At 41.7% G+C, this 12757-nt stretch overlaps 1 protein-coding gene across 2 annotated transcripts; it reads left to right on the forward strand.

Moving 5' to 3' along the window:
- Window positions 1-572: 572 nt before the first annotated feature.
- Window positions 573-6398, forward strand: LOC136425505 (beta-crystallin B1-like). 2 transcript variants are annotated; one of them, XM_066414385.1, is made up of 8 exons: window positions 573-600; window positions 1369-1468; window positions 1697-1834; window positions 3606-3767; window positions 4285-4500; window positions 4824-4970; window positions 5437-5601; window positions 6015-6398. In XM_066414385.1, exons 2-8 carry the CDS (start codon window positions 1378-1380, stop codon window positions 6140-6142), a joined length of 1047 nt encoding a protein of 348 aa, XP_066270482.1. In that variant the 5' UTR covers window positions 573-600; window positions 1369-1377; the 3' UTR covers window positions 6143-6398. The 2 variants fall into 2 exon arrangements, with proteins under 2 accessions (XP_066270482.1, XP_066270481.1); XM_066414384.1 differs by having other exon boundaries at window positions 579-600; window positions 1364-1468.
- Window positions 6399-12757: the final 6359 nt, after the last annotated feature.

The following is a 12757-nucleotide window of genomic DNA, read 5'->3' on the forward strand; positions in this document are numbered from 1 at the left end:
TACCTGCGGAAACACGGAAACACAAGCAAACAGACAAGCAGACACACTCAAAGCAATATATTCGTAAACAGAGGTGATGTTGATATCAAAAGTGGTTATTTTTGGTACTGCTCAGGGACGTAGCTGCAGTGGGCACCAGACTTTCAAATACATATAGGTCTTATCGTCAGATAAAATGCTGTGAAATTTTGGCCCTCTAGCATCTATCGTTGGAACGACAGGTGCCTGTTTGTTTGTAAGCCTTGCAAGGAGGATAATTCCTGAATATTCTCTGAATATTCGGTGATTTCTATTTGTGGATAGTCTCTGGGCACGAAAAAGTTTGGATAAGATTAGTCTACCATGGTGTTTCAAAGGTCGGTATATCTTAATGTATATTCTGAATCTATATTACGGTATATCTGTATTCAAAAGGCCGCAAAAATCCCTGCAGGCGAGACATCAAGTCATAATGATAGGCGTATTCGACTGTACACGTATATAATAGGCTGTCTGGTCAGGGGTCGCCATTTCCCGCCAACGCCTCTTGCAGAACACCTGGTCTATCCCAGACGACTATCCCCACGTGCATGCACTCCTGTCACTACTTCTTCTTAAACTGTGAGTATTTAGATTGTATTCTATAGTTTTGCTATAGGGGTCGAACTTAAAACTAACTTGAGACCCTAGGCCAACAAATTCTAAAGACAAGGTAAGGGAAATCACATAAAGGTTGACTGAACCTACATGTAGTAGCAAGGTCACTATAGCACGGTCACGCCCTCATGTCGCCCAAAGAGTAATAGTATACTATGTGAATGCCATCAATAATTGACGTCTAGTTAACTATTGAAAACATCGTTAGTCGGCTACTTCTTCTTGTTGAAAAAAGTTTCATTTTTTTGTGTCCAATCCTGACTTCTCTTCTGTTTTTTTGTGCAATTTATCAACTTTGGCGTCGACCTCGCACTTTTCCAGACTATACACTCGCGTTTTGGAGCACCTTTCAAGTAGCTATCCCCGCGTTAATGCAAAAATGATCAAAATGAGAAAAATTGTATTACAAGTGGATTGAGAATGAAGGTTTGTGTGGGGTTTGTGCAATGACCTGTCAAATGTAAGCCATGGTAACCCCGAATATTCAAACGCTGGCTAATTGCGACCTTGCCACGGCTGAGACAGAAACCGGTTTGTCCAGGTTACCAGTCGACGTGCTTTCGAGACCACAACAGCCTCGCTAACAGGCCCCTTGGGTGTGCAAATTGTGCCAAGTCTCTATGCATCTTTACTTTTATTTTTCCCACTTTTTCTTTGTTGTTAGAAATCCCACTTTGAGTATATACGTTTCTGTCTTTTTATCTATCTTTCAAAAAAATCCGTATAGCAAAGTTATCCAGGATGTCGTCCATGAAAACAATCAAACTGTTTGAAGATGAGGACTTTAAGGGCGGAGAACGTGCTTTCCTCTGTGCAGGGCCGTACCGCGACAGTAAGTACCACCGGTTTGTCTTATCGATCGATTGATTGATTGATTGATTGATTGATCATCGGTGGAAGGATGGATGGCTTCGTCTATCGATTAATTGATTGATTCACTGACACTGTCTAATATTATTTTTCTATTTCTGTCTGTTGATGGCAACATGCATTTCTTGCTGTCAATTGATTGATTTATTGATTGATTGATCGATTGATTATATCATATCTTTATGACTAGTTGCGTCCGTGGATGCCAGCAAATGCTCGTCCATAGTGGTAGAGTCTGGGACCTGGATCCTGTACGAGGAGAAAGACTACATGGGGAAGACTTACGTCCTGACCAAGGGACAGTACCCCAACCCGGGCAAATGGACAGGTAGGTTCTCATTATGTTTCGCCAACGAAACATATTGTTTTTGTCAGGTTTCTTCTTCTTCTCCTTCTTCTTCTTCTTCTCCTTCTTCTCCTGTCAAATCTTCAAATCGCTTCTTGTCGGTCGTCCGTCGACCAAATTACCTGAAATTTGGTATGCAGGTAGAGTACGTGTAGACCTCCAGACCCTTTTAAAATTTTTGTGATATAAGTTTTTAAAATGATTTTATGGAGGTTTTTTGGTCATTTTCAGACAAAAGTCGCACATGATGGCCTCCAGTGTCGTGGTGTTGAAACCTGAGGACCTGAAATTTGGTTTAGTTGTGCATTGGATATTTACCCAAAGGACCCCATTATTTTTTTTGGCATACACTACTTCCAAATGATTTATTTTGCAATTTTTTTATGCAATTTTTGGTTATTTTCTGTCAGGGCCAGCAAGAACTAGGTCATACTGTAACATAACACTTCCCATGTCTGGGACTTAAAACCAAGCAGATGTCAGGGGGTACCTCTACTAATGGTATTACAGAAAGTTATATGTACCTTATGTTACATGGTACCGATGTTATATTTGAGATGTAGGTACCTATAGGAAAGGTGACTACACCTGACAATTACTTATGCTAATGAGGACCTAATTCGCATAATGTATGCATAAAGTTGTATATCCCTTACCGTTAATGCTGCGGATGTCATCTTTGAGATGTAGGTACCTTTAGGAAAGGCGAACACACCTGGCCAGAAATTATGCTAATGAGGACCTAATTTGCATAATTGATGCATGAAGTTGTCTGTCCCTTACCGTAAAAGCTGCGGATGTCATCTTTGAGATGTAGGTACCTTTAGGAAAGGCGAACACACCGGGCCATAAATTATGCTAATGAGGACCACATTTGCATGATTTATGCGTAAACTTGTAATTCCCTTACCGGAAAAGCTGCAGATGTCAGATTTGACATGTACGTACCGTTAGCAAAGGTGATCACACCTGGCCATGAATTATGCTAATGAGGACCTCATTTGCATAATTCTTGCATTAACTTGTATTTCCCTTACCGTGGCAGCTGCGGATGTCATCCTTAAGATGTAGGTACCATTAGGAAAGGTGAATGCACCTGGCCAAAAATTATGCTAATGAGGACCTCACTTGCATAATTTATGCATCATGTTGTATTCCCCTTACTGTAAAAGCTGCGGATGTCATCTTGAACATGTAGGTACATGTAGGAAAGGTGAAAACACCTGGACATAACTTATGGTCATGATGACCTCATTTGCATAAATTATGCAGAACCTTGGATTTGCCCAGGAGTTATTTTGGGACAGCCCACTTCTTGCATGAGGAGTATGGGCGAAACATCCTGAATTTGCTCTTAAAGCAAATGACGGCCAGTCTAGTTCAGGTTTAACACGTCATGGACATCCTGTGCGAAACAATTTAGCTGCGCCCCCTGGCGGTGATGATAGTCATGGTTTATAGATTACCCCCATTTCCCATCAAAATCAGCAGTTCAGCAAATAACAGAGAGGCTGTATGTCTGTCAAATTTAGCAGTTTTACGTACTTGCCTTGCTTCTCTACGATTTTGCTTCGCGTTTTAACTTACAGAAGGTGTCATGTAGAAAAAATGTAAGGACGGTATTAGCTCCTTCGTGTAGTCCTTCTGTTGTAACTTAGAGTTGTAACTATACTTTTCAGTATTTGTTGTAGAATGTTGAAGTAGATTAGACGACTACTTTTTCTAACCTCCCCGGCGAACATGTACCTTACAGGTGGCCGTAACACCATCTCGTGCCTCCGGTGTGTTGCTGACGACACCCTGACTCTGTTCGAACACAGCAACTTTAACGGCCGGGCCTGCACCCTCACCGGACAGGCACCCAACCTGACGCGCGTGCGCTTTAACGACAAGGCTTCCTCTGCCATTGTCACTGGTAGGTGTACGTATGTAGTAGGTATAGTCGGCAACCTTCCGATAGTTACAGGACAGTTTACAGTGTATACAACGAATACGTAATAGTTTGAGCAGAAATATACTTACCTACGTCCCTTAGGCAACTGCACACTGGCAATGATTGTAGAATACTACCTTTGTACTTCACTCACTCACTCACTCACTCACTCATTCATTCATTCATTCTCTCTTCTTCTTTTACTTTGTGCATAGAGTAAATGACATTAGGGTCTTGTTATTGCAAATAGTATTGTATACCGTGTTGTCTAACATATAGTAGAGTACAGTTATTAAATCATTATGATTATGCACTATCAGAGGACATTATTTCTATATTCAATATGTTTTGACCAGTCTATGTCAAACAAACCTATGTCATCCTATAGCTGATGTAGGTACATAACCTGTATATCTACTTTTTGTGAAACCACTAACAATTAAAGCTAGGTTTTCAGTCCTTCGATTCTCCCTAAACTTTTTTCTTGAATTTCCCCCAGGTAAGTTTCCCTGGCAGGTGTGTGAAGACGTTGACTACGGCGGGCGAAAGTGGGACCTGGCGCCGGGGAGCTACCCTGACCCGGCCGGTATGGGCGGACACGACATCCTGTCGTCTGCACGGCCCTGCCAGGAGAACCCCGGGATCCAGCTGTTCGAACATGCCGACTTCCAGGGACAGAGAGTGTCGTGCGGGCACACCGGAACACTCGTCGAAGGTCTCTCTTCATGACATGTAGAATTTTTTTTGAAAGAAATACTGTGCATCTGCTAGCAAATACTGTACAATATAGTAGTTTTCCAGGGTTGTTTCTTAAATTTGGACATACTTTTCTAAGGGCTAAATTTTGTGACAGAAAAGAGTCTGTCAACAACCCATGCAACCGTACAATGAATGTGACGTCCTTTCTAGTTAAGACATAATAGAATGACTTTAAACGAATGATATTTGAACGGTTTCCCTCCCCTATACCTTCACTACATTTTATGCTTAACAAACATCGTAGGACGATTGACAAACGGTCTGTGTGTGTGTTTGCAGTTGGCTGGCTTGGCGGTGACTTTAACAACAAGTGTTCGTCTATCGAGATTCACAAGGGCACGTGGGTCGTGTACGAGCACATGAACTTCCGTGGCAAGGCGCACGTGCTGAAACCTGGAGCCTACTCCGACTGTACTAAATGGGGAGGTATGGAGATGTCATTAGCTATGAGCTTCATGCTTGTCATCTAGGGATGTTCAAATTTTCTTGCACACAATCATGTAATATATTAGTTATCTATGGGCGTTCGATGTTTGAATTTCTTGGACACAACCATGTATAATGTTTTACCGTACCAGGGTTTCCGTCGTCTGTCAGCTTCCTTCCTCGAAACTGTAATGACTGGAGTTATATATCTTGCCGCTAGATGTCGCTGCTATGAGAGTCGATCCCTGACTAAGCGGCAAGATGTTAATAGTTAGTATATAGAGCAAAAATGTACATAAATGTTTCTTCCTTGAAGACTATAATCATATTTAACAAATTCCACTGTAGTAACAGTCACTTTTTTATATCAATTTCTTAGCAAATATCTATTGGCCATCTAATGTGAGTCCCAAAAGCTGTATTTAGTCTGTTGGAATATCGTGACATTCTACTGTATTTTCTCCAGGAGAAGAGGACACCATCACCTCAGTCCGTGGTGTGCCTGACAACGCCCTGGTTCTGTTCGGAGACGCGGACTACTCCAGCTACTCCGCACTGCCGCTGGTAGAGAGTCACGGCAATTTCGCCGATTTGGGGTTTGACGACAAGGCCTCTTCAGCCATTGTCACTGGTGCGTTGTACTTCTTGGGATAGTATACTCGTATTTGTGGGAAAGCTTTTTTGACTGTGACAACCAAACGTTTCCAAAAGTTGCGAAGTTTCTTTAACTTGTCAGCTGTCTTTATGAGCGCGAATGAGTCTACTACTCCCTGCCGCATGGTGGCGTTGCGGCAAGAAGATTGCGGTCCCAAACGTGACTGAGTTTTACAAAAACACTAGAAACTAAAGCACTGAACTGTTGAGAATAAGTCCGTCTCAAACTTTCATTTTTTCCTATCTTGCTTTGGTTTAATTTTCTTTACAGTAAACATAACTGTTTTTTTCTTCTTTACAGTAAACCAAGGACATTATAATGTCCTTGAGCAAACGTACAATGTCGGATTACAATTAACCTGTGTGTTCTTATCTATTCCCTCGCTACAGGGGGAGACTGGGAAGTGTTTGAAGACGCGTCTTACGGAGGGAAGCAATGGAAGCTCAACCCGGGCAACTACAACAACCTCGCTACCCTGGGATGTAACGATAAACTCAGCTCAGCTAAACGCCTTTAACGAGTATTAAACAAAACCACGAACATATATCAATGTAAACGTGTTGTTTCCTATCGTATGTCAGAACATGTCATTCCATGGTTTGCTAGAGTCACTAAAATTTAGAAAATAGAGCTAGTGGAACGTATTGTGGGTAATCGCATCATATTATACCTAGTATAAAGCATTCGTCAGTGCCTGCTCTTGTTCGTGAAATTCGGTGATCTGCTGTTATAATGGATAAGGTGCTAAAACAATAAACTTAACATAATTGTCACAGTTTCTTGTTTTTTTTCTATCATATTTGACAATTAGATAAATATAATTATACGAGACTACTGTAGGAAATGGTGAAGTATGATAATTGCATTTTTTGTAGTGTCGGTAGGGTTTGTGATTACGAAGATTTTTAAAAAATGTAACAGTGTGTTTCCTGCTCTTTGTCTATTATAGATCCAGTTTCCTTTCAAACGGCCGGTTGGGTCTACCTTATCTGGCTGCAGTTTTTCGAGGATTAGGTTGAAAACGTTGTTGGTCAGATTGCGCTGTCTGTCGTTAACGTCACAACGTCAGCGGGTCATAGACTTCAGGAGTGTGGATCTACTGCTGACTACATCAAAATTTATCAACTCTAAGTTTATAAATGTTTCGTCGCGTCATGTAGTGTTGGGATGACCATGTGCTATCATGTGAATGAGATACACATGTACCATACTACACACAAAAGAAAAGTTACTCAATCATCCAACTGTATAGATTTTTTAAACGGTCAGACGTTTTAGATATCATTCACTACCTTTCATCAGTGACTGGATAACGATTGTATTTGTATTGTGTATATTATTACCTGGCCATGGATGTCCATATCATAGAACAAGACAGTACACAGTTCCCAAACCTGTGGTCCAAAATATAACTGGAATTTTCTCAGAGAAATAGGTTCATATAAGTGTCAGCTTTTCTTCTCCTTTGTCCATAGATCTTCAAACCTTCTCACTTCCTTCAAGTCCGCTTTTCTTGATTTGGCTCGCCGCCAGGTTAGTTCGACCTTCACGGTGTTCCTTCAGTTTTCAGGCACAATAAGCCTTGTCTACGGCTGACCTTGGTTAAAGTGAAGACATGTCGGGTAGATGGCAAAAGAAGGATAACAAAATTTACGTATTTCGCTCAATCATTTGGTGCACAACTCTGGAATCCTGTTAGCTCCATTGTCCTTTCTAAATGCCGTGTTACTTATAATAATCGTATCCGGATCATTATGAATTTGCCTCGGCGGTGCAACGCAAGTGCAATGTTTGCTTATCACTCGACAGACACATTTGAATCAAGGCGAAGGAGGATATGTTACTCTTTCTTAAACGGATTACTCTCCTCCAATCACTGCATCATCAAGCGTTTGTTGAAATCGGACACCTACTACAGAAACTCGTTTTTCCGCAACACCTATGGTTTGCTGTGTAGTTATGTCTGTATGTCCTTTGGTGTTTATCAAGTCTGTATTCTTTTTTTCAATGTCCAACGTTTTATCGGGGGGTTCATACCTGAAATAAAGAACAAATGAAAACAATGCGTTGCTCATTTTCGACAAGGATATCCATTATTCTATATTTGAACTAATCACTACTGGTTCTATCGCTTACAGTCAACACACCGTACAAAAGAATCGTCTCTTGATCTTGTATCTTGTGAAGAGTCATTTTAGTTGCAGCATTTCGAACTTTTTTTCTTCATTTTTCTTTTGTTCCTTTATTCATGAGTGTCCGTTGTATATTGTGTATGTTTACTTAGTGTTGCGTGCCTCTCACAAGTGTATGGGATCTTTATTTCACCTTGACATCTCACCTAAGAAAAGCTACCTCTTGCTTTTAAACCTTGCCTTTTCATAACGACATTACAGAACAATAAGACTTAAGATGGCATACACAATTCGGCGATTTCAAAAGCTAACAAAAAACACATCAATAGTACAATACGCTCTCTCCCACCAGTACTTTTCAAACTCCATTTTTATTGTTCTACACGAACCCGTCCAACCGTCGCATGTTATATGCCTTTTCACCTGCTGTCTTGTTGACCAACGGGCGACATCAATATCTAAAAGATAAACGTACGCCGCACACAAAGACAATAGTGTTCTATCAGATGTATTGTTGTTCTCTTTGCCTGCGAACCTCTATGCTTATAGAAGCACCTCTGTGAATGGCTGAGGGTGAACCTTACCCTCTCAGCCTCAGGTGGCGAGAAATATTTGATCTATCCCCTTTGTGAGGGTGTGAAAGGGGCTGTAATATATCTTCCTAACTCGATCGGTGCAGACTTAGCGGGCAAACAAATCCTTTCAATAAGCGTTCGCCGGTTGAAAAGATGATACTCTTGGTAAACAGAGTCTGGGAGCGCAAACTAGCTGCGCTGACAACAGCCTTCTAGTTGGGTAAAAATTTAGAGCTAAAACATTTCTAATTTTCTATTCCAAATATTCAAACACTTTTAACCCATAATTTTGAAAATGCATGTTGAATGCTGGATTCATATTTACTATAAAGTTCAATTCTTAGACCTTAAAAGTAATGAAAACCTCTACAGAACTTTTACGTATAGGTAATTTGTGGTTGTTAACATAGGTTGCGTGTCCAATGATGTAGTGAAGTTGCATTTGGATGCAAGGAAAAGTTAATGATGTCAACTATAGTCATCTTATTATAATACACATCAGCAGGTGCCTGATTTCAGTATGAAAGTAAGAATTTACCCATAACGGTTCTAACATAGTACAATTAACTACAAGTACCACACTACGTGAAAGCAAGTCTAAGAAAAATTCACAGAAGCCAAAAATATTCCAAGCGTAATTTTATTCTTCATTCGAAAGAACAAATTTCTATTACAGTTGATCTGAGACATTACGAGTGATCCCCATGGCAGTTGCGTTGAAAATTGGCGGGATTTCTCAGGCCGGGACGAGTGCAATGTTCGGCTGAGACAGAACGAAGATTGCAACTGTCCAGACCTGAGCAAAGACGCCGTGTCTTCAGTCACCTGAAAGAAAAAAAAGGAGCCAAAAAGAGGGGGAAAGGAGGATTTTTCTTTACTAACAGAAATGTCCTTGAGTGAGAAAGTGGTCTAGTAAATGTTAACGTGGTCTAGTAACATGAAGTCTACTCTAGATGGATACATCCGAATCATAGAGTGTTATTTCTAGTGGCCTCTGCAAGGTCATAGTAGAGAGGGTCTAAACACTGTGTCCACATACACTGAACCAGGGAAGACTTTTTGTCGTGAACTCAACCAAAGATATACAAACTTCCGGTGTTTCAAAACCAACAGATTGAAAAGGAAGACTGCAGAACGGGTGGCTTGAAATAAAAGAGCGACAAAGTCAGGTCCGATGGAGCAAGATGGCGGCAGCAGGCAAGCCGGGACAAGTGCAATATCGGCGGGAAACATTGTTCCTTATCCCGACCTTCCCGCCAAAAACAAAACCGCTAAATTTTACAAACACACTCACCCCAAAACATTTTCCCTACTCTCTAAAACATCTTAGCGACAACAGTACTGTCAGTAGGATTTCCACGTATTTTTTTCTTTACCTGTCAAGAAAAGCCAGGATTTTACACGACCTGTCCAGCCTAAACCCCTGAAACAAATGACCCGAAATGTTGACAGAGTTAACAAAACGTCAACTGGACTGTCAACATGCTCTCAGCACGGTAGCACAAACGTAAAAGAAAACGTTTTGATGCATCACTCGCTACTTATCGGTCCATGTCCGTGTCAATACCCCAGAACTACCCGACAAATTTCCCTCTTGGTTGCTTAACGCTAGAAAAAGAACGTTACTCTGGAAATTTCCCGTTACAATTTCACACCTGCCTATCGTAAGGGGTTACACTGGATGGAGAAAACTTTTCCCTGCGATTTTGGCTGCCCTAAATATCTACCCAAGCTTCAAGACATAGAAAACATCACCCTCTAAAGAAGTACTCAACCATAACGTTACATTCTGACAAATTTGGACCTGCAGTTGTATATACCACAACAATACTGTGAAAACAACAGAGGATATGAAATGCACGTTTTACCAAAGATACAAATCCATATTTTAGAAGAGAGCACTGATTTTGCACACCCTTAAGAGAGGGAGGGGGGCAGGTAGAAGCCGATGGCGCCAACAACAATTTCCGCCACACCGTTTGAGTACAAACATAGTCAGACAGGCACAAGTGGCGGCAATCTAAATACAGTCGACTAAAAACAACACCTGTAAAACATAGAAGAACAGGAAGCCATACTCTACAAGGAAAAGGAAGAAATGACCCAGCAAATAAAACTTCACCCAAACGTGAGGAAGATTTCTGTCAGCCGCAGACGACACCTCCTGTGCGCGGGAAAGACTTCTGTCAGCCGCAGACGACAGTCCTGTGCGCGGGAACAGAGCCGGAGCAGCAGGTGCCCGCGCTTTTATACCTGCGTCAGAGAAACAGCCAACTTTCCACACAAAAGAACCGGCTTCCATTACTGTTTACCCAGCCAAAGGACGCTAGCTTCGGTGTCCATTTACCCGAACTTGAGAAGCTTCCAGACCACCCAGCGAAAACGATACCATCTGCAAAAGAAGTGAGGCCTCAAGTGAGGACAAATTTTCCCGCCTAAAAGATGTTGGGATAGAGTAGGGGGTAGGGTTAGGGTGACAGGCCACAACGCTGAAAGTATTCACGCTACACAAAAGCAGGCACAGAAGGCAACCTTGGAGCACATTGTTCCGCCACATAGCTCCGTAGGCATTAGCAAACAACTTAAACCAGATCTAAGCAAGTTGGTACACTTACCATTACAATGTCGCCTTAAGGCACAATCTTTGCACAGAAACGACACTAAGTTTAGTACGAAACTCGTCACCAGTTGGTCTAAGTGTGTCTCACACCACCACAGAGTAATTCTGAGCAGCCTGGATTGTATTTCGTCGTCTTTGTGCGACCTGAAAAAAGATTCCAGCGTTGTGGTCATTACAGTTTGTCAAACAAAGGGGAACACAATACTTAAACACCTGGGACGCATGCGCACACTGAGCACCCTAAACAATGGCGGCCTGGGGTTTTGGGCTAATGAGCACACACTTGTGGTCGGACTGTAAATCATTCTTATCGGATTAAATGGCGTACAGCTCAAAATACAATATATCAGTGATAACGCTTCCGGTGTGTGCTCTATCGGACACTTTGCTGAAGGCCTTTGGTGGCAATAGAGCTGCGAACGATAAGGGTGTGACAAAATTCCGTCGCACGGCCATAGTAGCTAAGGTGAGCCCATAAGAGTATCTCAAAGCAGATATTTGGAGGAAATACCACGATGTTTTCCTGAACGGGTTTTCTGGCAGCTGGATGTTTCCTGAAATGATCTGCGGAGAGCAGAATAAATACTTCTCTGGTTTGATGCCCATTGAATGAAATTGAAACATTAGAATGTCCCACTTTCAGGTAAACTGTACTCAGTAGCTATAGATTTGATCAATGCCATAAAGATGTTCAGGGCATTCATGCATACCGTGGAATAGCCCTGCGTAGGAGAAATAGTGCGTTGAATATGAATATATTTTTTACATTTATGGAAATTCTCAGAGGCGTAGACACGTAGAGCAGACTTCACGATTGAACTGCAGGAAATGATGGGTTTACAAACATCATGACTCGCTGCATACGCCTCATGATATGCTGTAAGGAATGTTTGAAAAACGTTGAAATACGCAAAATCTTTCTAAGCCAAGGCGTTTCCAATCTGAAAGAAGTTTGAAGGACAAAATCCATTTGAAAAATTCAAACGCATCTTGTTTGATAGCGCACTGCTTTGGAAGAGTCCATTGTTGTCTATGCAAGAGGGGACTTCCTGGCTGTTTCCTGCCAAACTGTATATTTTGGTCTCCTATGCAAATATGTCAAAAGCAAATTAAAGCTAGAAATCTCTCCTTCAACCTGGTGAAAATTAAACTAAACAAAAAGATTGGAAGAGTCCGTTTCCAAGAGAGGGGTATTCTATAAAAATATGGGGAATGCAAATGTACCACGTCTTTTTTTTATTCCGTTAACAGCGAAGTCGTTTCAAGGTTGTAGTTCCGAAATGTTGCACCATTGTCCTCATCAGTTACTACATGTATCATGAATGTGAGGGAATTCCACAACCGACGTGGCGGTGGCGACGTGGCGGTTGAAATAATTCCTGCATGTAGAGAGTGTGTGAACGTGCCCATACTGCTGCAGTACTGACAGTGATTAAAAGAGGGCGCCTTTGTACAACCCCATACTGAACATGCACTGCACATAATAGGATTCTTCTTTCCGGTAATGGATGGCACTGTCAGCACCAAGGACACACTAGTGAGTACCATGTATAGCGAAGTCAGTAACATGGATAGCATGTCAGTACCAGGGACTACACTAGTCAGTCCTATATAAGTACCATGGATTGTGTAGTCAGTACCAAGGACAGTGTAGTGAGTACCATGTACAGCAAAGTCAGTAATATGGATAACATTGTCAGTACCAGGGACTACACTAGTCAGTCCTATATTAGTACCATGGATTGTGTAGTCAGTACCAAGGACAGTGTAGTGAGTACCATGTACAGCGAAGTCAGTAATATGGA

This window comes from Branchiostoma lanceolatum, chromosome 19 (assembly GCF_035083965.1).
Source record: "Branchiostoma lanceolatum isolate klBraLanc5 chromosome 19, klBraLanc5.hap2, whole genome shotgun sequence".
Taxonomy (NCBI): domain Eukaryota; kingdom Metazoa; phylum Chordata; class Leptocardii; order Amphioxiformes; family Branchiostomatidae; genus Branchiostoma; species Branchiostoma lanceolatum.

Coding starts and splice junctions, on each gene's coding strand:
- LOC136425505 (XM_066414385.1), top strand. CDS start 1,378: ATGTCGTCCATGAAAACAATCAAACTGTTTGAAGATGAGGACTTTAAG. Junction 1,469..1,696: donor TGCAGGGCCGTACCGCGACA/GTAAGTACCACC, acceptor CTTTATGACTAG/TTGCGTCCGTGGATGCCAGC. Junction 4,501..4,823: donor CACCGGAACACTCGTCGAAG/GTCTCTCTTCAT, acceptor GTGTGTTTGCAG/TTGGCTGGCTTGGCGGTGAC.